This window comes from Callithrix jacchus, chromosome 6, assembly GCF_049354715.1.
Source record: "Callithrix jacchus isolate 240 chromosome 6, calJac240_pri, whole genome shotgun sequence".
NCBI classification, from domain to species: Eukaryota; Metazoa; Chordata; class Mammalia; order Primates; family Cebidae; genus Callithrix; species Callithrix jacchus.
In genome coordinates, this window is record NC_133507.1 from 70448191 (window position 1) to 70474939 (window position 26749).

At 38.1% G+C, this 26749-nt stretch overlaps 1 protein-coding gene across 50 annotated transcripts in view; it reads left to right on the plus strand.

The window, feature by feature from the left end:
• Positions 1–26749, plus strand: part of BAZ2B (bromodomain adjacent to zinc finger domain 2B) — a 449976-nt gene that overhangs the window by 287873 nt on the left and 135354 nt on the right. For 25 of the 50 annotated variants that reach the window (XM_035304715.3, XM_078327583.1, XM_078327573.1 and 22 more), the window contains 3 exons: positions 1233–1421; positions 6893–7060; positions 8270–8463. In XM_035304715.3, coding sequence (XP_035160606.3) covers positions 1233–1421; positions 6893–7060; positions 8270–8463 — 551 coding nt within the window. The remainder of the gene's footprint in view (positions 1–1232; positions 1422–6892; positions 7061–8269; positions 8464–26749) is intronic. The other 25 variants (XM_035304728.3, XM_078327576.1, XM_054258324.2 and 22 more) reach the window with 2 other exon arrangements.

The window sequence follows — 26749 nt, forward strand, 5'->3', positions numbered from 1 at the left end:
GTATTCTCTTTTCCCAGTAGCAAGCGAGGGTACCTTAATTATTTTCTGGAAGTACAGGGAAGATTTCTAAGTATTAGAAAAATTTTCTGCCAAATTCCTACAAAGTATGAAAAATAAGTCATTTTTTAAAATCATATAACATTCCAACCTGGAGTTGTAACACTTACTATTAGATTTTCTTTAGATTAAAAATAGAATTGAAAAGTCAGACTCATTTGAATTGAACATTGTCTATGAAAAAGTTAAAAATGATTTTTATATTGATAACCACTTGTGAATGCATTTAGAAATATCTTTGCAAATGTATTCATTAAGTACTTATGTTGTCTGTGCATTGTTTTATTAGACTAGAATTTACTACCTTTTTGGTGTCAAGATACTCTTCTCACCTAGAAAATACAGTCATACACTGCATAATGACATTTCAGTATATTATAATCTTATGGGCTACATATGCCAGTAGCCTATAAGACTATAATGCCATATTTTTACTGTACTTTTCTTAGGTTGAGCTATGTCTAGATATACAATTATTTATCATTGTGTTACAATTGCCTACAGTGTTCAGTTCAGTAACATTCTGAACAGGTTTGTAGTCTAGGAGCAACAGGCTGTATCCTATAGTCTAGGTGGTAGACTGTACCACCTAGGTTGTATAAGTACATTGTACAATGTTTGCACAATGACTGAATCACCTAACAATGCATTTCTTAGGTTGAATTCCTGCCATTAAATAACTCATGATCATATTAGAGATGAGAGCTTCAACTCTGGCATGTTGAAACTGTGATCTTGCTTAGAGTGTTGAGTATTAACTTGGTGACAGATTCTGGACTTACTTCAGTGGCTTTCAACCTTAGATTACAAGGATTTTTAAAATTTTCCTTCTTATGAGTAAAAAATATTGATAATATATTAATGTACATATGTTAAGAGAAATTTGGCCTCACTTCCTCAGGTCAAACAATTTTAATTAGTGAAAATTACTTAAAACATGGGTTCTCAAATCTCAAATTCAAAGTAAGTAAAGTTATACCATTTATTTTAATTATTTTTAGCGTGCTTTCATGTTTCTAGAAACATTTTTTAGGGCTTGAAGAGTAGAAAATGCAGAAGAAAAAATGTCACAAAAAATAGGTAAATTATTATAAATTTTAACTATAAACACTGAAATCAGATAATTCTCATCTGTTTTTATAGTCCAACTTTAAGTGTGTTTTTTTCCCTCCCAGGACATTTATTCAGAACAGCTGGGGATCAACCGTTTAACCTGTCCACAGTGTCGAGTGCCTTCCCAATGGTCAGCCACCCAGTCTTTGGTCTACATTCAGCCAGCTCAGGGCATTCAGAATTTGGTGGTTTGGGGACACTTGGTACACCCACAGCCTTAGCAGCACATCCCCAACTAGCATCTTTTCCAGGTAAACATCTGTTACAAACAGTGTTCATGGAAAGGAGGAAAGCTTAAGAATGTTCGAGCAGTAATTTGTTGAACAAAAGGAATAGTGTAATGCCTGGTGTATTGTAACTTGGGTGCAAGAATTGACTCAATCCTATTTATCATGTGCAAAAAATTAAACACCTTAAGTGTGTTAGGTGGCAGAGCAGTTAATTAGATATCCAGGTATTTAACTAGAGAAACAGGTGTCTGTCACAGAAGGTAATAATTCAGGCAAGTTTTTTCTCATGTTTTTTATTGAAGTATAATATACAGAAAAGTATACATATTCTATGTGTAGAGTTGAATGAATTTTTCTCAGCCTTATTTGATTTTTAAAAATCTTATTTAACTTAGTGTGAAACTGAAGTTCAATTTTTATAATGAGTATTTTTACACTTCTATTTTAGGTTCTCACTTTCTTCATTATGTAAGGAAAATGAGCTAGACTCTTAAATTTCTTTATTTTTCTATTTTGGTTTGGTTTTTTTGAAATGAAGTCTTGCTCTGTTGCCCAGACTTGAGAGCAGTTGTGCAATCTCAGCTCACTCTCAGGTTCAAGCAATTCTCCTGTCTCAGCTCCCAAGTAGCTGGCATTACAAGTACACACCACCGTGTCTGGCTACTTTTTGTATTTTTAGTTGAGACAGGATTTCGCCATGTTGACCGGGCTGGTCTTGAACTCCTGACCTCAAGTAATCTGCTGCCTTGGCCTTCCAGAGTGTTGAAATTACAGGCATGAGTCACTGTGCCTGGCCTATTTTTCGGTATTTGATCAAAACAACTATACAGTTTTACCACTTACATGGCGAGAGGATCAGTATTATCCGAAATTCTATAGATTATAAGGATTTAGTAATTCAGTAAGATATTAGTTAATTAAAACGTTAGAAAAACAGGCTTTAATTTCTTATATTATCTTGAAAGCCTAAATTTGAATGTGTTTTCTATAGATTAATTTGACTTTAATAAATTTTAGTAAGGGCTGCATTTATTAATGTATGTAAAATAATTTAAAACATTATAGCATAATTTTAGAGACAAATAGGCCTGAATTTAAATCTGGCTTTGTTACTTCATAGCTGTGTGATCTGGAAGAAATTATCTGGCCTCTTAGCCTCAGTTTTCTCATCTGAAAAATGAGGATCGTAATAATAGTACCTGACTCATAGGGTTCTTGTGAGGATTAAAGGAGTTGAGTAATGTTTAGTGCCGAATAGTGTCTGGTGCTCTTAATTAGTCCATAATTGGTAACTATCATGATTATTTTCTTTTGCCCACTTTAATGGTTAATAATTTATCAAATGCTTCTTTAAAAGGAAAGAAGTGTTTTTAAAACTATATGTAGAAAGGATAGATGATTAAATGTATAGTTCAAGTACTATTTCTTGATTCATATTACTTCTTCAATTCAGTTGTCTGGGAAGCGAGGACACTGAGGAGGAGTAATGTGTGTGGACAGTTAAAGAAGTCTTAAACCAAGTATTAACATTTCCTTCAAAAATATTAATAGGAATTTATTCAGTTCCCAGCATGATTGTTTAGCAAGAAAAGCTTTCCACAGATATTTACTGAAAATATGATTACTGAATAAATATCAAAATAGATAATAACAATATAGATAGCTACTGGTATCCTAAATATTTTTATGGTTTTATCCTGGTTTATTACACTGTTGCTTTTGAACATTTCTGAATCACAATGTAAATACTGTATTATTAAAATTAAATGTCTTTTGTTTAGAATGATGGTTAACACATTTAAAAAATTACTCGTCTGGGACTGGGCAAATTGGCTTACACCTGTAATCTCAGCACTTTGGGAGGCCAAGGTGGGTGGATCACAGGTCAGGAGATTGAGACCATCCTGGCCAAAATTGTGAAACCCCGTCTCTACTAAAAGTACAAAAATTAACCAGGTGTGGTGGCACCCACCTATAATCCCAGCTACTCAGGAGGCTGAGGCAGAATTGCTTGAACCCGGGAGGTGGAGGTTGCAGTGAGCCGAGATCGTGCTACTGCACTCTAGCCTGGGTGACAGAGTGAGACTTTGTCTCAAAACCTCCCCCAACCAAAAAAAACTACTCATCTAGATTTCAATAATGTTGATACTTTCACTATATAGAAAAAACTTTTATAGCTTCCCCAGCAAAAATATTCACTTATTCATTTAATGTACAGTATTCTTTGGGCATCTACTCCTCTCTGCACACAAGGCCAATTATAAGTTGCTTACAGTTTTTAGGAGACAGATAAACAATTACAAGACAGAGTCTTTAGTGATAATAGTATGCCTAGATGAGCATACTTTTTACCAAATGGGCAGAGACTATGCCTAGTTTTCAAAGATTCATTTTGTTTAATTTGTAGATTTCATACAGTAACTTAAATATAAATTTTCTATAATTGTCTTTATTTGGAAGGGTAACCAAATTGCCAATTTTAAATAACCCAGTAAATAAATGAGGACAAAACAGGAAGATATTACTAGGAATTTTAATTGAGGAATAATTTATTTTTACATTTTATATACTTGCTAAAATATGCATATCAGATTAAATCAATAAATGTAAAATTATTTAATGGATATTAGCATAATAAAATTATTTCCATTTTATATTGAAATAGTATTTCATGGTAATTCAAAAAAGTATTTGTACTTTTTGGTAATTAATTGTGGTATTAAATTACCATGAATTTTTGCAAAGTATTTTTGGCTCTGTCAAGTATGAAAGATTTTTAAATTCTGCTCAATCATCTAGGTTCAAATTGAGATCCATTATGTCCTCTGAAGTATTATTAATAGAATCTTTGAGTTACATATGTTAAATATTGACTGGGCATAGTGGTGGCTCATGCCTGTAATTTTGGGAGCCCAAAGTGGGTGGATACCCGAGGCTGGAAGTTTGAGAACAGGCTCACCAATATGGCCAAACCTCATCTCTACCAAAACTACAAATATTAGCCAGGCATGGTGGTGCAGTCCTGTAATCTCAGCTACCATCGAAGCTGAGGCACGAGAATCACGTCAATCTGGAGATGGAAGTTGCAGTGAGCCCACATCAGGCCACTGAACCCCAGCCTGGTGACAGAACGTCGCTGTCTCAAAAAAAAAATTAAAAAGTTAAATACTACATTGTTATTTCTTTTGAATATACTTAGAAATTTACCATATGCTAATTTATGTAATCCTTATTTTGTATTTTTCATTTTATCAACAAGCTGGTTTGTGACTAAATTTTATTTTCCTAGACTACAGGTAAGCTTGTCACTTAACAAAAATTATTTCCTATGAAATAATATCAGACATTTCTAAAATTTACATTCAGAAGCTCTACCACTTGCATCTTTTTATTTAATTGATCTTATTTACTTGTTTTGTATTTTTCTCTGTGGTATCAGGTTATTTTTAACACACATTTTCCAATTGTTTTCCCTAATCTCTACTGTGTGTTTATTTACTTTTTTTCTTCCTTTGAGGGAGAGTTTCACTCCATCACCCAGGCTGGAGTGCAGTGGCACAATCTGAGCTCACTGCAACCTCTACTTTCCAGGTTCAAGTGATTCTCGTGCCTCAGCTTCCTGAGTATTGAGGATTACAGACATGCACTACCATGCCCAGCTATGTGCCTATTTACCTTTGACATTCTCAAGTACTTTAAAAAATGTTTCTTTCGGAGTTTATGTCTAAAATATTTGAATCTTATTACACTTTGATTACCTTACCAATTTTTTAGTTGTTTACAAAGTCTATGAATTCCACTTTAATTACAGACTCTGTGTTAAATTATATAAATATCATTGGGAAACCTCAGTCCTTCCCCTGCTTTTTAAAATATTTCATAGAGACAGGATCTCTTTCTGTTGCCCTAGGCTGGTCTCAAATTCCTGGCCTCAAGTGAACCTCTCACCTCAGCCTCCCAAAGCTCTGGAATTACAAGTATGAACCACTGTGCCAGGTCATCAGTACAGTAACTTTTTATCAGCTAGCTAAAACCTAGCTTTCAAACCTATAAATAACAATACTCCAACTGTGCTGATACAAGCCTAAAATACACACTTTTTCTCCCTATCTAAATGTACATCTTTCATCTAAACAGTGGATGAATGACTAATGCTTTTGTATAGTTATTCTTGGTTCCATTCTCATTATTCAGGCACAGCTGAATATTCATTGGTGTCATTTTACTAGTAATGCCTTCACAGTGCAGAAAAATAGATTTTGCAGTTTTCTACTTACACTGTTTTTTAGACTTTTGAGAATGGCAGCTGCCATGAAAATTTCACTTTTCTTTTAAACCTGATTTTGCTATTAGGTAATGAAGGTGCATATCACTTTACATTCTATTTTTAATGAAGAGGTATTCCTAGAAAAGTGTTAAAGATTATAAAATGCAATATACTGACAATTTTGAGCTTTCACATACTGTATTGTTGTGGGATTTTTTTCCTTTAATGTTCTTGTGGTTGTCACAGTCCAGAAAAAATACACTATATCTTTTGGAAGATTGGTCTGAAAGATAATAACTGATCTGATAACATAGCGGACTAGCCAGTTGAAGAAGATTGTTTTTGAGATTTTAGATGGGACAATACAAATTTACTTCCTCCTTCCTTAAAAAATGTATAAAATTTGGCTTATTTCCTTTTCTAAAACTTTAAGAGAGACTATTTTAAGTATTTACCTTTTATTGAATGATTTTCTACCACTTGATCATTTTATATCAATAAAACAATTATTGTTATCTGCAATTTATGAGAGGAAGTAAAAACAAAATTCAGGCTTTCATCATTAACTTTAAGAGGAAAAGCTTTATAAATCTTTTATATTTTAATGTGAAATTACTTGTTTTTGAAATCTTTGAGAACTTATTTTTTAGACCATAAACAGGGCCTCCTGATTTTGCTATATTTATGGTTATCTTTAAGTACAGAACGTTTTCTTCCGTAACCGTATTTGAGGTATAGTGGATTATAGCAGTTTTGTATTATGCTTTAGGCTATCTGATTTATCAGAGCCAGATTTATATTGTATGTAATTTGAGGAAAGTCTTAACATAGGTTGTAGATATAAACTTAAATTCTAAGGATTTAAAACAGATGAGAAAAGTTGTGGGATAAGTCACCAAAGAGTGAAATACTTCTTTTATATTCCGAGTTTTCACTTTCATTTTTTAAACTGTTGACTACCGTTACAAGCTTGAACTCTACAAAGCTGCCAAGTGAAGATCCTTAGATACTGGCCTAATGAGAAGAGTGATAAGTGTACAAGTTCAACTTTTTAAAATTAGGAAAGTGATCAGAAGTATGAATAATTCAGCAGTTTTGTTCCAAGATGAAACTTGAAGTTTTTTGTTGTTTTTTTGTTTTAAAAATAAAACATAGAAAGCCATTTTGACATTAACTGGAAAATTAATTTATATATTTTTGTTTGGTTGGTTTGTTTGGTTTTGAGGTGCAGAATGGTGGCGAACGACAGATGCTCATACTCGTACAGGAGCAACCTTCTTTCCACCATTACTGGGAATTCCTCCACTATTTGCTCCCCCAGCCCAGAATAATGATTCTTCTTCATTCCATTCAAGGACTTCAGGAAAAAGTAATCGAAATGGTCCTGAAAAAGGTATCCACATTAATATAAGTGAAGTATAATAAATTTTCCATTCTAATATTATTTTCATAACATTCAGGTTTAATACATTTTTATTGTTTTTGCTTGTTTGTTTTAACAGAGACAAGGGCTCACTCTTTTGCCCAGGCAGTAGTACAGTTGTGTGATCATAGCTTGCAACAGCCTCGTCTTCCTGGGCTCTAGTGATCCTCCTGCCTCAGCCTCCCAAGGGCTACAGTCATGCATCACTATGCCTCACTACCTTTTTTAAATTTATTTTTATTTTTTGCACGACAGGGTCTCTGTATGTTGCCAGTGGTCTCAAACTTCTGGCCTCAAACAATATTCACACCTCAGCCTCCCAAAGTGCTGGGATTACAGGCATAAGCCACCGTGTACACTTGGCCTTAATAACAGTTTTATAGTGTTATGCTAGACCTTTTCACATTTTCTTGGTTAATTCTTACAATAGTTCTTTGAGATTAGAAGTATTTTAATTTTGCAACCAAGATCAAATAAGTTGTTCAAGAAAATACTGCTCAAATAAGTATGTGATCTAGTCAGAATTTGAGACCAATTTTTCCTCTGTATCTCATTACCTCCCTGTATGTAACCCAATACAATGTGTTACTTCTTCTGTAATTAGGTGTTAATTTCATTAAAATTCATAACCTAGTACTGTTTTTAAATGATCACAATATTTCTGCAGTTAACAACTTGTTAGGATATAATTTGAAACAACATTTTAGATGGTTTATTATCTTTCTTTTCACTTGTGTTACAAAGTTTGCTCTAAAAGGAGAACATTTGCATTTCATCATCTTTCTAAACATTTTGTTTAATTGATGTGAAATTCACTTAATATTAACCATCTTAAAGTGAACAATTTAGGCATATTTAATGCATTTGCAATGTTGTGCAACCACCACCTCTTATCTTCTTCTGAAACATTTTCATCATTGCAGAAGGAAACTTTGACCCATTAAGCAGTTGCTCCCCATTCCCCTCTCCCTCAGCCCCTGGCAACCATCAGTTTTCACTTTGTCTCTATAGGTTTACATATTCCGAATATTTCGTATAGATGGAATCATACAATAAGACCTTTTCTGTCTTCTTTCACTTACATTTTCAAGTTCATTCAATTTTACATGTATCTGTACTTCATTGTTAACTGACTCAATAATATTCCATTGTATAAATATGTTTATTTTTATTTTCAAGGTGTAAATGGGTCAATAAATGGAAATAGTACATCATCTGTAATTGGTATCAATACATCTGTACTATCCACTACTGCTTCAAGTTCCATGGGACAAACTAAAAACATAAGCTCAGGTGGAGGAAATCGAAAATGTATTCAGGAACAAAGCAAAAACCAGCCTTTGGATGCTAGAGTTGACAAAATCAAAGATAAGGTAAGTTATTCTTTGAAGGACTAATATATAACAGATCTATGTATCTATATATATATATAAGATTAGCATTCTGAAGGTCAAATCAACAGAATCTCTGGATTAATTTCCTATGAATTACCAACTTTTATTTTTGCAGTATGTTTATGGTGTCAGTACCAGTATAAATAATACAAATAGTAATAATAGTTAAAATTTATTGAGAATTTACTGCAAGTCAACTCTCCTCTAATTGCTTTTCATGAAATATCTATTAACTCCTTCCTACATCTGAAATGAAGTAGCTACTGTTATTACAAATGAGGAAGCAAAGCACTAAAATAATTAGCCAGTAAGTGACTGAGCTGGGATTTTAGGGCAAGTGGGTTATCTCCAGTGCATTAGAAAACAGTGAGTAAGAAAACCTTTTATTATGGAAAATTTCAAATATACAAAATAGTCAGAATAATCATTTGTAACTATTATTCAGCTTCAACAGTTATCACATATGGCAAGTTTTATTTCTTATCTATCCCTAATTTTGCAAGTTATCAATTTATTGCCTTTCAGCTGTAAATCATTCTTTTCTGCTTTGCCACTTGTTGCAATCTTAGTACTTGTTAGTAGAAGGTCCTAGAAGAAGATGATACTTCTTTTTCTTCTTCTTTCAACTTTTGTTGTTGTTGTTGTTGTTGTTGTTTGACAGGGTCTGGCTCTGTTACACTGGCTGGAGTGCAGTGGCACAATCTCAGCTCACTGCAGCTTCCACCTCCCAAGCTTAAGCCATCCTCCTACCTCAGCTTCCCTAGTGGCTGGGACTTCAGGTGCATGCCACCATGCCCAGCTAATTGTTATATTTTTTTGCAGAGATGGTGTCTTACTATGTTGTTTGGGCTGGTCTTGAATGACTGGACCTAGGTCTCCCAAAGTGCTGGGATTACAGGCATGAGCCACCATGTGTGGCTGGGAATTCTTTTTCTTGTTCTAGTGTTTTCTTCCTTTTCTTATGCTGTGGCTGCCAATGGGTGGCTTCCTTGCTGGCTGACAACTTCTCTAGTGGTGTCCAGGAGATCCAGTGGTAGTTAGGAGACCCAGTAGAATACATCATCAAGTGAGTTTCATTGGCATCTCATCAGGCAACTTCCATGTTTTGGAAAGTAGGTAGCTTTCAAGCTAACTTTACTGCCACTGTAGCTGACAGGTTCCCAGCCAAGTTTTTCTGGTATCTTAGCAAGCAGTGTTTTGTGTGTGTCAGCCTTGACTGTAATACCTCATTGAGTTTCTCTGCCATTCAGTGGGCAATAGCCACATCCTCTCCCACAGATTCTGAAACTTAGCCTTGAATGAATGAAGAGTTTGGAGGGAAAAGGCCCTCTTCCAAGGTTATCTTTATTTCATGACTCTACTTTAGTTCTGCAAAAAGTATGTATTCCCTACATCTCCTTTTCCTGTATTATTTAGAGGTCTCTTATCCCTCTTAGTAGTTAATCTTCTGTTATTAATCAATATTCTTTATGTTAAATGTTCAGATTGTTGATGTGGTTTCTTCCTTCTGAGTAGATCTTGTCAGCTCTATAATTGGTACCAGGAGTAGGGTGAGTATGCAGCTTGCAGGTGGTAAATTCAATTCTACACTCTGATCACACTACACTTTTGGATTTTCTCTTCCACATTATGCCAGAAGCTCTGACATCTCAACTTTATAAAATGTAGGTCATCACTGAGCCCAGGTTTTATTTATCTAACCAGGTAAGCTGAGAAGCCTCTAGCTGTATGATCTAGCATATTATATATTAGATCACTTTTATCAGTGAATTTGGTCTGCTCCAATTTGTAATTTCTTCTTGTATAAGAGGTCTGAGTTAAAAGCCTTGGTATCAGCTGCAAACATTTGGGAAACAAAGATAGAGCTGTGTCTTCTCTTCTACATTCTATAAAAACTACTTTCAGGGCCTGGTTTTTCAGTGGAAGAGAGTCAAAAGTTTGTCATCCTACACACATGATGTTCTTCACCATCTTAGCAGCAATATTATGACTAAGGAGCTTTTGATACATCATAACACGAATAGCAACATATGGGTAGCCACTGACTGCAAATGACATTGATCCGAATGTTAAATCTGAACTATGTGCTTGTTATACTCCAGTTTCTAATCCTACGAACTACTTTATCAGACTTTTCTTTGTCCTTTTTCAAGACAGTATCAACCTCCGTTTATTTTCCAGAACAAATGAAACAAAACTAAACAAATACATTTATTTCCTTTTGCTGAACATATTTTGTAGATATATTTCCTCTAATTCTTTAAATTTCCTTCTCAACAGAAAACATTTTCCATAGTGTAGCAGGCTTGTATGAAGACTTGGGGGAAGGTCATCTGGTAATGCTAAGAAGCTTGATGGTATCCATCACAAAAATACAAAAGTTCTGTACGTAGGCCCCAAAACAACCATTTTCTTTCCCTTTCAACCCACACGACTGAGCACTCAAGCAAACATGATAAGAGATTCTTAACTGTTTCCTCCCAGGGACACAGGTGTCAGTGTCATACTCTCCACCTGTTGTTCCTTACCTGCTCTTGGCTCTTCTCCCATAGGATTTGTTTCAATGGCAGTCTCATTAGTGTAAGCACTAAGGGCCTATCTCTGAGCTGCTGCCAGCTTCTCTGATCCCAGACACTGACTGAAGCCATTAATTTCTGACTCCCATACCATTTTGAACCAAATCCCAGACATCATACCATTGGATGTATTTGTATGTGTGCTTCTTAAAGTGAAATGCCCATGCTTTTAACTCTTATCTTACCTCCTAAGAAGTAGTGCTAAAATCAGGTAAAATCTCCAGTGCCTCTACAGTATGTAAGGCATTGTACAAGACCTTGGAGGCATGACTGTGACACAGTTCCTATACTTAGTTCTAATGAGGAATCTACATTAACATTCCTAAACAGAATCAGTGCTATTATACTAAAAAGCTGTTACTTGGAGAACATACTGAAAACTCACAGAGGTACCTCTTTCTACCCAGTTTCAGAGATAGATTCTGAAGTACCAAAGTAGTGTCTAAGGCAACTAAGTGGAAATAACATCATAGAGAGATTGTCTATTTAAGTAAGGCATACTAGAACTTAAGATTTCAGAAAAACAGCACTTTCAGATGATTTGCGATTCAGCATGAGTTTATGGCAGTGGGTTAAGTAAAATGGAGATAAAGGGTATTGGAACTAAAGAAGAAAATCGTATGCTTTTTTACCCAGTATTTTTTTCAGTTTTCAAAGCTTTTTAAAAAAGTAGCTGCATTTGCTCTTTTCATGTGTAGTTTGAAAAACTGTTCTTCAGCTAATTTTGATACCTTCCACGGGGCATGGGGTACTTATCTCAGCCATTCTCATTGAAAGTCATTGATTAAGTCCACTCCCCTCATATAGTCTGCATATATATTTAGAATAAATATTGATATTTTAATTAAATAATTAAACTAAGACTATAATATACATTCTGTTAAGAATAAAATAAAACAATTCAAGGTTGAATGAGTTCCACCCCAACTGCTGTACAAGTTATTGTTCCCACAGCAACCAAAATAGTCTTTAAAAATATATCTGATTTTTCATGGTTTGAAAATATTATATGGTAGGGAATAGTAAGTGGTACTGCTGCTGTGGAAAACAGTATGGCAGCACCTCAAAAAATTAAGTATTGAATTACCATGTGATTCTGCAATTCAACTTCTGAGTATATATACCCCCTAAAATTGAAAGCAGGGTCTCAAAGATGTGTCTGTACACCCATACTCATAGCAGCATTGTTTACAATAGCTGAAATGTAGACACAAACCAAGTGTCTGTCAACAGGTAACTAGATAAGCAAAATATGGGGGTTGTGCATGTGTACATGTACATACATACATACATGTAAATATTATCCATCTTTAAAAAGGAAAGGAATTCTGATATTTGCTACAACATGGATGAACTCGAGGCTATTATTATACAAAGTGAAGTAAGCCAGACATAAAAAGACAAATACTGTACCATATGATTTCACTTATTTGAGGTACTTAGATTCATCAGAATTACAGACTGAAGTAGAATGCTGGTTGCCAGGGGTTAGCACGGAAGGAGGGATAGAAAGTTAGTGTTTAATAGGTATAGAATTTCAGTTTTACAAGATGAAAAGAGTTAATAGGGATAGAATTTCAGTTTTACAAAATGGATGGCACTAATGTTTGCACAACATTATGATTGTATTCAATATCACTGAACCATACATTTTAAAATGGCTAAGGTAGTAAATTTTGTGTTATATATATTTTACCACAATAAAAAAATTGGGGGGGGAGGAATATATATCAAATGTCATCACTCCCTCCACTAGTGTTCTATCCCACTGGGAATAAAGTCCTTGCCAAGGCTTATAAGAGCTGTGTGATCTGGCCTCTACCAGTTATTCATGCTTATTTCCTACCTTTGCCTCCCTGGTTCACTGTGCTCTAATTGGTCTGCCGACCTTATCGTTTTGAACACACTCAACCCACTTCTAGCTGGTGGCTTTTTCCTTTGCTGTTTCTCCTGTCTTGAAAGGCTCTTCTCTATGTCCTTGGTTGAATCACTCTTGCTCTCCCTTAGGTCTCAGCTCAGAAATGTCTTACCTGATGACTATATGTAATGCAAAGCCCCGCCCCACTCCCCAGCACACATTGTCTATCCAGTTATTCTGTTTTGCTCATGGTATTTTATCACTCAAAACATTAATTTAAATTGTTTGGATTGGAGATCCAAGATAGCAAAATAGGAACAGCTCTGCAGTGCAGTTCTCAGACAGAAGAACACAGAAGGTGAGTGATCACCCCATTTCCAAATGGGTTTTTACTGCCCACAGACCAGGACGTTCCTGGGCTGAAAAGTGCCACAAGCTTCTGGCATGGCTGTTTCAGCCAGCACTACGGGTCTCCTCACAAAAACTCACACAAATGCAGTTCCAGGCAGCCATTCCAACAGGCGCCTGGAATGCCTGGGATACAGAGCTGCCATTCAACTGAAACAGAGAGCCAGGTGATCCGGCTCATTGGGTCCCACGCCCCACAAAGACCAGCACTCTGAAAAGCTGTGGATCGAGAGTTTTGCAGCAAGCGCAGCTAGAACTGGGACAGTCCAGCTCAGTGGGTGGAATGGCATCAGCTATTACTGAGGCAGTCCACCACTACCAAGGCAGTCCACCATTACCCAGGCAGTCTGCCATTACTGAGGCAATCTGCTTTTATTGAGGCAGTCCGCCATTACCAAGACATTCTGCCATTACTGAGGCAGACCACCATTACCGAGGCAGTTCTAACAGGAAGTTTACACAGTAGCTGTGCAGAGCCCACAGTAGCTGGGCAGAGCCCACAGCAGCTCAGTAACCCATCTGCTGGTAGACTGCGGCTAGACTACCACCTTGCTGGGCAGGGCATCTCTGAAAAAAGGCCGCAGCACATCAGAAACTTATAAATAAAGCCCCACCTTCCCAGGACAGAGCACCCGGGAAAAATGGTGTTTATGAGTTCCACTGCAGCAGACTTAAACATACATGCCCAAAAGCTCTGAATGGAACAACAGAGCTCCCAGCTGAGCACTTGCACTCTAGTAAGGGACAGACTGTCTCCTCAGGCAGCTCCCTAACCCCTATGTATCCAAAGAGACAGCTCGTAAAGGAGAGCTCAGTCTGACATCTAGCGAGTACTCTTCTGGGATGAAGATAACAGCAGAAGAAAGTGACAGCAACCCTTACTGTTCTTCAGCCCTCGTGGGTGATCCCCAGGCAAGCAGGGTCTGAAATGGACCTCTAGCAGGCTTACAGTAGAGGGGCCTGACTGTTAGAAGGAAAACTAAAAAACAGAAAAAAATAACTACATTAGCAACAAAAAGGAGGTCCAATCAGAGACCCCATTTGAAAGTCACCAACTACAAAGACCACAGGTAGATAAATCCACAAAGATGGGAAGAAACCAGTGCAAAGAGGATGAACACACCAAAACCAGAATGCCTTTTCTCCTTCAAGGGATCACAACTCCACACCAGGAAGGAAACTACGCTGGATGGAGAATGAGTCTGATGAATTGACAGAAGCAGGCTTCAGAAGGTGGGTAATAACAAACTTCTCTGAGCTAAAAGAATATGTGCTAACCCAATGCAAAGAAACTAGGAACCTTGAAAAATGGTTAGACGAAATGCTAACGAGAATAAACAACTTAGAGAAAAAATATAAATAACCTGCTAGAGCTGGAAAACCCAATAAGAGAACTTCACGAAGCATACACAAGTTTCAGTAGCTGAATTGACCAAGCAGAATAAAGGCCATCAGAGATTAAAGATCAAATCAATGAAATAAAATGAGAAGGCACGATTAGAGAAAGAAGAGTGAAAGGAAATAAACAAAGTCTCCAAGAAATATGGGATTATATGAAAAGACCTAATCTACTCTTGATAGGTGTAACTGAATGGGACGGAGAAAATGAATCCAAGCTGGAAAAGGATATTATTCAGGAAAACTTCCCCAATCTAGCAAGGCAGGCCAATATTCAAGTCCAGGAAATACAGAGAACACCACAAAGATATTCCTCAAGAAGATCAACCCCAAGGCACGTAATCGTCAGATTCACCAGGGTTGAAATGAAGGAAAAAATGCTGTCCAGTTACCCACAAAGGGAAGCCCATCAGACTCAGCAGATCTCTTGACAGAAACCCTACAAGCCAGAAGAGAGTGGGGGCCAATATTCAACATCCTTAAAGAAAAGAACTTTCAACCTAGAATTTCATATCCAGCCAAACTAAGCTTCATAAGTGAAGGAAAAATAAAATCCTTTATGAACAAGCAATTGCTGAGAGATTTTTGTCACCACCAGGCCTGCCTCACAAGAGCTCCTGAAAGAAGCACTAAACATAGAAAGGAACAACTAGTACCAGCCACACCAAAAATGTACCAGACGGTAAAGAGCATTGACACAATGAAGAAAATGCATCAACTAACAGGCAAAACAACCAGCTAGCATCAAAATGGCAGGATCAAATTCACACATAACAATATTAACCTTAAATGTAAATGCGCTAAATGCCCCATTCAAAAGACACAGACTAGCAAATTGGATAAAAAGTCAAGACCCATCGGTGTGCTGTATTCAGGAAACCAATCTCATGTGCAAGCACACACATAGGCTCAAAATAAAGCAATGCAGGAAGATTTACCAAGCAAATGGAGAGCAAAAAAACCAGGAGTTGCAGTCCGAGTCTCTGATAAAATAGACTTGAAACCAACAAAGATCAAAAGAGACAAAGAAGGGCATTAGATAATGGAAAAAGGATCAATGCAACAAGAAGAGCTTACTATCTGAAATATATATGCACCCAGTACAGGAGCACTCAAATCCATAAAGCAAGTTCTAAGAGACCTAAAAAGAGACTTAAGACTTTCCCACAATAATAATGGGAGACTTTAACACTCCACTGTCAATATTAGACAGATCAACCAGACAGAAAATTAACAAGGAAATCCAGGACTTGAACTCAGACTTGGAACAAGCAAACCTAATAGACTTCTACAGAAATCTCCACCCCTAATCCACAGAATATACATTCTTTTCAGCACCATATTGCACATACTCTAAAATTGACCACATAATTGGAGGTAAATCACTCCTCAACAGATGCAAAAGAACAGAAATCATTAACAAACAGTCTCTCAGACCACAGTGCAATCAAATTAGAACTCAAGATTAAGAAACTAACTGAGAGCCGCACAGCTTCATGGAAACTGAACAACTGGCACTTGAATGTTCTGGATACACAATGAAATGAAAGCAGAAATAAAGATGTTCTTTGAAACCAACGAGAACAAAGACACAACATACCAGAATCTCTAGGACACATTTAAAGCTGTGACTAGAGGGAAATTTATAGCAATAAATGCCCACATGAGAAGTGAGGAAAGATCTAAAATTGACACTCTATTGTCTAAATCGAAAGAGCTAGAGGAGCAAGATTAAAAAAATTCAAAAGCTAGCAGAAGACAAGAAATAACTAAGATCAGAGCAGAACTGAAGGAGATAGAGACACAAAAAACCTTTCAAAAAATCAATAAATTCGGTGGGACTCAAGATGGCGCTGTGAGAACAACCCAGGATTGGAGCCCGCGTTGAATTCGCAAACGGTGAGTCAGTGCTGCATTTCCAGACTGATCGTTGTTGCCCACAGAACGGGGAAACTCCCAAGTATAAAAAGACACGGGACGCCAGGCAGTAGGTCTGCCTGGCGAAGCCGGCAGCCAGGGCGGCGGCGGCCGGCCCTACCCAGCAATCCCCACAGGGCGCGCTTGTCCGGGTGCCTTGTAGAACCGGCAACCTGAGACTTGAGAGGGCTGGACTTGAGACTGAACGAGACTTGCACAGTAGCCCAGCCCAGGGGATTGCAGGGACAGATCGGTTGGGATACCCAGTGGGACGAACAAAACCGCGATTTCAAACTATCCCAGGCAGACGGTCCGAGACGCTCTGTGTGGGAGGGGCGTCCACCACTACGGAGGCAACCTGCCCCAACTGTTATACACGCCCACTGCTGAGGCAGCCAGCCGTTGCCGAGGCAACCCGCCCCAACTGAGATACACGCCCACTGCTGACGCAGCCAGCCGTTGCCGAGGCAACCCGTCCCTACTGAGATACACGCCCACTGCTGACGCAGCCTGCCATTGCTGAGGCAACACGCTACAACGAAGAGACTCCGCCGCAGGGCGTGGCGGAGACCACAGCAGAGCTGGCAGGAACAGCGCGAATCACACAACAGCAGGGCGGAGCCTCGGCAGCCAAACAGTGGCTAGTCTGCCTTCGAGCTGGGCAGGACACCTGATCGGACATCCAAAAATAAAGCCCAAACCCCTCAACACAGAGCATTTGAGAAAAAAAAAAGGGTTGTTTAATGAGCTGTGTTGCAGCAGAATCAAACATAGCAGCCTAACAGCCCTGAATGAACAACAGAGTGCACAGCTCAGCAATTAAACCCCTATAAAGTACAAACTGTCTCCTCAAGCAGCTCCCTGACCCCTCTATATCCAAAAGACTGTCATTAGGCAGGCATCATCCTGGGACAAAGAGAGCAGAAAAAGAAACTGGTAGCATCCCTCGCTGTGCCACGGCTACTAGAGGTGCACCCCAGACAAGCAGGGTCTGGAGCAGGCCTCAACAGTCGTACAGCGAAGGGGCTAGACTGGTGGAAGGAAAACCAAGCAACAGAAATACATCATCATCAACATTCTGGGTGTCCACTCAGAGACCCAAACGAAAAGTCAGCAACTACGCAGACGACCAGCGGACAAATCCACAAAGATGGGAAGAAACCAGCGCAAAAAGGAGGAAAACACCCGAAACCAGAACACATCGCCTCCTAGAAAGGACCAAAACTCCTCACCAGCAAGGGAACAAAGCTGGACGGAGAATGACTGTGACGAAATGACGGAATTAGACTTCAGAAGATGGATAATGAGAAACTTTTGTGAGCTAAAAGATCATGTATTAAATCAATGCAAAGAAACAAAGAACCTTGAAAAAAGATTTGAAAAAAGATTCGAGGAAATGATAACAAGAATGGATACCTTAGAGAGGAATATGAATGAATTAAAGGAGCTGAAAAACACAATACGAGAACTTCGCGAAGCAAACGCAAGTTTCAATAGCCGAATTGACCAAGCAGAAGAAAGAATATCTGAAGTCGAAGACCAACTCAATGAAATAAAACGAGAAACCAAGATCAGAGAAAAAAGCGCAAAAAGGAATGAACAAAGTCTCCAAGAAATGTGGGACTATGTGAAAAGACCTAACCTACGTTTGATAGGTGTACCAGAAGGGGACGAACAGAATGAATCCCAGCTGGAAAATACTCTTCAGGACATCATCCAGGAAAATTTCCCCCACCTAGCAAGACAAGCCAACACTCAATTGCAGGAAATACAGAGAACACCACAAAGATATTCCGCAAGAAGAGCAACCCCAAGGCACATAATCGTCAGATTCAACAGGGTTGAAATAAAGGAGAGAATACTAAGGGCAGCCAGAGAGAAAGGTCGGGTCACCCACAAAGGGAAGCCCATCAGACTCACAGCAGATCTCTCGGCAGAAACACTACAAGCCAGAAGAGAGTGGGGGCCAATATTCAACATTCTTAAAGAAAAGAACTTTCAACCCAGAATTTCATATCCAGCCAAACTGAGCTTCAGAAGTGAAGGAAGAATAAAATCCTTTGCGAACAAGCAAGTACTCAGAGATTTTGTCACCACCAGGCCTGCTTTACAAGAGCTCCTAAAAGAGGCACTACACATAGAAAGGATCAATCAGTACCAGCCATTCCAAAATCACACTGAATGCTAAAGAGCTTCAACATAATGAAGAATCTACAACAACTAACAGGCAAAACAGCCACTTAGAATCAAAATGGCAGTATCAAATTCACACATAACAATATTAACCCTAAATGTAAATGGACTAAATGCACCAATCAAAAGACACAGACTGGCAAATTGGATAAAAATCCAAAACCCATCAGTGTGCTGTATCCAGGAAACCCATCTCACATGCAAGGATACACAAAGGCTCAAAATAAAGGGATGGAGGAAGATTTACCAAGCTAATGGAAAGCAAAAAAAGCAGGAGTTGCAATTCTCATCTCTGATAAAATAGACTTTAAAGCAACAAAGATCAAAAGAGACAAAGAAGGCCATTACGTAATGGTAAAAGGATCGATACAACAAGAAGAGCTAACGATCCTAAACATATATGGACCCAACACAGGAGCACCCAGATACATAAGGCAAGTTCTTAATGACTTACAGAAGGACTTAGACTCCCACACAATAATAGTGGGAGACTTTAACACTCCACTGTCAATACTAGACAGATCAACCAGACAGAAAATCAACAAGGATACCCAGGGCTTGAACTCAGACCTGGAGCAAGCAAACCTGGTGGACATTTACAGAACTCTCCACCCCAAATCCACAGAATACACATTCTTCTCAGCACCACATCACACCTACTCTAAAATTGACCACATAATTGGAAGTAAAGCACTGCTCAACAAATGCAAAACAACTGAAATCATAACAAACAGCCTCTCAGACCATAGTGGAATCAAGTTAGAACTCAGAATTCAGAAACCGACCCAGAACCGCACAGCTTCATGGAAACTGAACAACTGGCTCTTGAATGTTGACTGGGTAAACAACGAAATGAAGGCAGAAATAAAGAAGTTCTTTGAAACCAATGAGAATGAAGACACAACGTGCCAGAACCTCTGGGACACATTTAAAGCAGTCTCTAGAGGAAAGTATATAGCAATAAGTGCCCATATGAGGAGAATGGAGAGATCCAAAATTGACACCCTATCGTCAAAATTGAAAGAGCTAGAGGAGCAAGATCAAAAAAACTCAAAACCCAGCAGAAGACAAGAAATTACTAAGATCAGAGCTGAGCTGAAGGAGATTGAGACACGAAAAACCCTTCAAAAAATCAATAAATCCAAGAGCTGGTTTTTTGAAAAGATCAACAAAATAGACAGACCACTAGCCAGATTGATTAAAAATAAAAGAGAGAACAACCAAATAGATGCAATAAAAAATGATAAAGGGGAAATCACCACAGATTCCACAGAAATTCAAACCATCATCAGAGAATATTACAAACAACTCTATGCACATAAACTAGTAAACCTGGAAGAAATGGATAAATTCCTGGACTCCTGTGTCCTCCCAAGCCTAAACCAGGAGGAAGCTGAAACTATGAATAGACCAATAACAAGGTCTGAAGTTGAGGCAGCAATTAAGAGCCTACCTCACAAAAAAAGCCCAGGTCCAGATGGGTTCACAGCCGAATTCTACCAGACACACAAGGAGGAGCTGGTACCATTCCTTCTAAAACTATTTCAAACAATCCAAAAAGAGGGAATCCTTCCCAAATCATTTTATGAGACCAACATCATCCTGATACCAAAACCCGGCAGAGACCCAACGAGAAAAGAAAACTTCAGGCCAATATCCATGATGAACATAGATGCAAAAATCTTCAATAAAATATTGGCAAGCCGATTGCAACAGCAAATCAAAAAACTTATTCATCATGATCAAGTAGGATTCATCCCAGGGATGCAAGGCTGGTTCAACATACGCAAGTCTATCAACGTAATTCACCACATAAACAGAACCAAAAACAAAAACCACATGATTATCTCAATTGACGCAGAGAAGGCATTTGACAAAATTCAACAGCCCTTTATGCTAAAAACCCTCAATAAACTCGGTATCGATGGAACGTATCTCAAAGTAATAAAAGCTATTTATGACAAACCAACAGCCAATATCATACTGAATGGGCAAAAACTGGAAGCATTCCCTTTGAAATCTGGTACTAGACAAGGATGCCCTCTCTCACCACTCCTATTCAATATAGTACTGGAAGTTCTAGCCAGAGCAATCAGGCAAGAAAAAGAAATAAAGGGTATTCAAATAGGAAAGGTGGAAGCCAAATTGTCTCTATTTGCAGACGACATGATAGTATACCTAGAAGACCCCATCGCCTCAGCCCAAAAACTCCTGAAACTGATAAACAACTTCAGCAAAGTCTCAGGATATAAAATCAATGTGCAAAAATCACAAGCATTCGTCTACACCAATAACAGACTTAAAGAAAGCCAAATCAAGAGCGAACTGCCATTCGCAATTGCTACAAAAAGAATAAAATACCTTGGAATACAACTCACAAGGAACGTAAGGGACCTCTTCAAGGAAAACTACAAACCACTGCTCAACGAAATCAGAGAGGACACAAACAGATGGAGAAACATTCCATGTTCATGGTTAGGAAGAATTAATATCGTGAAAATGGCTATACTGCCCAAAGTAATTTACAGAATCAACGCTATCCCCATCAAGCTACCATTGACTTTCTTCACAGAACTGGAAAAAACCACCATGAACTTCATATGGAACCAAAAGAGAGCCCGCATAGCCAAGTCAATTCTAAGCAAAAAGAACACAGCGGGGGGCATCACACTACCAGATTTCAAACTATACTACAAGGCTACAGTAATCAAAACAGCATGGTACTGGTACCAAAACAGAGATATAGACCAATGGAACAAAACAGAGGCACCGGAGGCAACACAACATACATACAACTATACAATCTTTGATAAACCTGACAAAAACAAGCAATGGGGCAAGGATTCCATGTTTAACAAATGGTGTTGGGAAAACTGGCTAGCCATGTGCAGAAAGCAGAAACTGGACCCCTTCCTGACACCTTACACTAAAATTAACTCCAGATGGATTAAAGACTTAAACATAAGACCTGGCACCATAAAAACCCTAGAAGGAAATCTAGGCAAAACCATCCAGGACATAGGAGTAGGCAAGGACTTCATGAACAAAACACCAAGAGCATTGGCAACAAAAGCCAAAATAGACAAATGGGACCTAATGAAACTCCACAGCTTCTGCACGGCAAAAGAAACAGTCACTAGAGTGGATCGGCAACCAACAGAATGGGAAAAAATTTTCGCATTCTACCCATCTGACAAAGGGCTGATATCCAGAATTTACAAACAACTCAAGCAGATTTACAGGAAAAAAACAAACAAGCCCATTCAAAAGTGGGCAAAGGATATGAACAGATACTTTACGAAAGAAGACATATATGAGGCCAACAATCATATGAAAAAATGCTCATCGTCACTGGTCATCAGAGAGATGCAAATCAAAACCACATTGAGATACCATCTCACGCCAGTTAGAATGGCGATCATTAAAAAATCTGGAGACAACAGATGCTGGAGAGGATGTGGAGAAAAAGGAACACTTTTACACTGTTGGTGGGAGTGTAAATTAGTTCAACCATTGTGGAAGACGGTGTGGCGATTCCTCAAGGCCTTAGAAATAGAAATTCCATTTGACCCAGCAATCCCATTACTGGGTATATATCCAAAAGACTATAAATCGTTCTACTATAAGGACACATGTACACGAATGTTCATTGCAGCACTGTTTACAATAGCAAAGACCTGGAATCAACCCAAATGCCCATTGATAATAGACTGGATTGGAAAAATGTGGCACATATACACCATGGAATATTATGCAGCAATCAGAAATGATGAGTTCGTGTCGTTTGTAGGGACATGGATGAATCTGGAAAACATCATCCTCAGCAAACTGACACAAGAACAGAAAATGAAACACCGCATATTCTCACTCATAGGTGGGTGATGAAAAATGAGAACACATGGACACAGAAAGGGGAGTACTAAACACTGGGGTCTATTGGGGGGAAAAGGGGAGGGCCAGTGGGAGGGGGAGGTGGGGAGGGATAGCCTGGGGAGAAATGCCAAATGTGGGTGAAGGGGAGAAGAAAAGCAAAGCACACTGCCATGTGTGTACCTACGCAACTGTCTTGCATGCTCTGCTCATGTACCCCAAAACCTATAATCCAATAAAAAATTAAAAAAAAAAAAAAAAAAGAAAGAGAATGGAAGGAGGAGGCCAGGAAGGAAGGAAGGAAAGATGGGAGGGAGGGAAGGAAGGAAGTAATTTTGTAATTCTTCAAAATAAAACAAATGAAGAAATGTCTATTTGAAAAAAAAAAAAAAAAATCAATAAATTCAGGAGCTGGTTTTTTGAAAAGATCAATAAAATAGACTGCTGGTCAGATTAATAAAGAAAAGGGAAAAGAATCAAATAGATGCAAGAAAAAATGATAAAGGGGATATCACCAGTGATTCCACAGAAATACAAACAATCATCAGAGATTACTACAAACAACTCTATGCATATAAACCAGTAAACCTGGAAGAAATGGATAAATTCCTGGACACTTGCACCCTCCCAAGCCTAAAGTAGGAAGAAGTTGAAGCCCTGAATAGACCAATAACAAGGGCTGAAGTTGAGGCAGCAATTAATACCCTACCAACCAAAAAAAGCCCACATCCAGATGGGTTCACAGCCAAATTCTACCAGACATACAAAGAAGAGCTGGTACCACTCCTTCTGAAACTATTCCAAAGAATATAAAAAGAGGGAATCCTTCACAAATCATTTTATGAGACCAACATCATCCTGATACCAAAACTTAGCAGAGACTCAACAAGAAAAGTAAACTTCAGGCCAATGTCCATGATGAACATAGATGTGAAAATCTTCAATAAAATACTGGCAAGCCGATTGCAACAGCACATCAAAAAGCTTATCCATCACGATCAAGTAGACTTCATCCTGGGGATGCAAGGCTGGTTCAATATACGCAAGTCTATAAACTTAATCCACCACGTAAACAGAATCAAAGACAAAAACCACATGATTATCTCAGTAGATGCAGAGAAGGCCTTTGACAAAATTCAACAGCCGTTTCTGCTAAAAACTCTCAGTAAACTACGTATAGATGGAATGTATCTCCAAATAGTAAAAGCTATTTATGACAAACCCACAGCCAATATCATACTGAATAGGCTAAAACTGGAAGCATTTCCTTTGAAATCCAGCACTAGACAAGGATGCCCTCTCTCACCACTCCTATTCAATATAGTACTGGAAGTTCTAGCTAGAGCAATCGGTCAAGAAAAAGAAATAAAGGGTATTCAGTTAGGAGAGGAGGAAGTCAAATTGTCTCTTTTTGCAGACAACATGATTGTATATTTAGAAGGCCCCATCATCTCAACCCAGAATCTCCTGAAACTGATAAGCAACTTCAGCAAAGTCTCAGGATACAAAATCAATGTGCAGAAATCACAAGCATTCCTATACATCAGTAACAGACTAAAAGAGAACCAAATCAAGAGCGAACTGCCATTCACAATTGCTACAAAGAGAATAAAATACCTAGGAATACAACTAACAAAGGATGTAAAGGACCTCTTCAAGGAGATCTATGAACCACTGCTCAAGGAAACAAGAGAGGGCACAAACAGATGGAAAAATATTCCAAGCTCATGGTTAGTAAGAATCAATATTGTGAAAACGGCTATACTGCCAAAAGTAATTTACAGATTCAACGCTATCCCCATCAAGCTACCTATGACCCTCTTCACAGAACAGGAAAAAACCACCTTCAACTTCATATGGAACCAAAAGAGAGCCCATATAGCCAAGACAATCCTAAGCAAAAAGAACCACAAAGCTGGAGGCATCATGCTACCTGACTTCAAACTACACTACAAGGCTACAGTAATCAAACCAGCATGGTACTGGTACCAAAACAGAGATATAGAGGAATGGAAAAGAACAGAGGCCTCGGAGGCAACACCACACATCTTCAACCATCTGATCTTTGACAAACCTGACAAAAATCAGCAATAGGGAAAGGATTACATGTTTAATAAATGGTCTTGGGATAACTGGCTAGCTGTGTCTGGAAACAGAAACTGGATCCCTTCCTGACGCCTTACACTAAAAGTAACTCCAGATGGATTAAAGACTTAAACATAAGACCTAACACCATAAAAACCCTAAAAGAAAACCTATGCAATACCATTGAGAACATAGGCATAGGCAAGAACTTCATGACTCAAACACCAAAAGCATTGGCAACAAAAGCCAAAATAGACAAATGGGATCTAATTAAACTCCAGAGCTTCTGCACAGCAAAAGAAACATTCTTTAGAGTGAACTGGCAACCAACAGAATGGGAAAAATTTTTTGCAATGTACCCATGTTACAAAGGGCTAATATTCAGAATGATAAACTGGTCAAGGAAAATGTGGCACATATAAACTATGGAATACTATGCAGCCATTTAAAACAATGAGTTTGTATCCTTTGTAGGGACATGGATGAATCTGGAAACCATCATTCTCAGCAAACTGACACAAGAACAGAAAATCAAACACTGCCTATTCTCACTTATAGGGTGTTGAACAATGAGAACACATGGGCACAGAAGGGAGCATCACACACTAGGGTCTGTTGGTGGGGACTAGGGGAGAGACAGTAGGGGGTAGGGAGGTTGAGGAGGGATAACATGGGGAGAAATGCTAGATATAGGTGACAGGGGGATGAAGGCAGCAAACTATATTGCCATGTATGTACCTATGCAACAAGTTTGCATGATCTGCACATGTACCCCAGAACCTAGAGTACAATAAAAAACACACATTTAGAAAATTGTTTGTTGATTCTCTTTTTCCTGTTCTTACTAGGCAGAGCTGGTGTCTGTTTCTCACATCCTTGTTTCCCCAGAGACTTGAGCAACTGTGCCTGATACATCATAGCCTTAAATATATATTTGTTTTGTTATTAAATGAAATAAATATACAGTGAAATGAAGGTTCAAGGAGAGGGTTCTGAAATATTTTCCCACATTGGATGGGGAAAATTAATAAGCTCTTATTTGATCACTTTTTGATAAACCTAAGAAGACTAACTTTTTAGAATGTTTTAGCCTGTAGTCCCAACTAGTTGGAAGGCTGAGGCAGGAGAATCGCTTGAGCCCAGGAGTTCACTACAGTGAGCTATGCTAGCACCATTATACTCCAGCTTAGGTGACAGAGTGAGACCCTGATTCATTACAGTAAAAAGTTGTTTTTAATTAAAAATTCTTAAAGTAATAAAACATTTTAAATGAGAGAAAAGAGACTAGCTAATTATTTGTTGAAATAATACACACATAAACATACTCTAATAAAATGAAACTGATATAAACCCGCCTTTTCCCTTTTTCTCTAATACACTTGTCTTCTCATTTCTACTTGTTTTAATGAATACTAAATTGGTTACCTTATAAAAATAGGACTCTTTACACATTGCAAAAGAATGCTTAAAAGAGACTCCCAGCATCAGAATCACATTAAGTACCCATTTGGAAGTGGAACTCAGGAATGTACTGTTTTTAACAAGTTTTGCAAGAGAATCTTATGCACCCTAAAACTTAAGAACCAGCATCTCTGGATGACTACTCCTGGGGAGCGTAGTTCCCGTTTTTCATGCCATCTTTAAATAAAAAGCTACACACTTACTCCTTGGGCATTGAAACAGGAGTTTATTTTTCTCTGCTAAATCATTGTAGCTCTCTTATTTCTTATCTTTCTTAGCCCTTAGTAAAACAAAAACGATAATTTCAGTATAGGTACCTTATGATTTTCATAGTCTTGCTGTACATGCTTAGAAAACCACAACAGATTTTGATTGCAAGGAAGTAGCTGTTTCTTTGACAAAGAAATGGTAGTGTTAATATTAATGCATTATTATTTCCCTGGTCTTTCTCATCTTGTGGTTCACATACAATTCCAATTCAGTTTCTCATTCCTCTCTG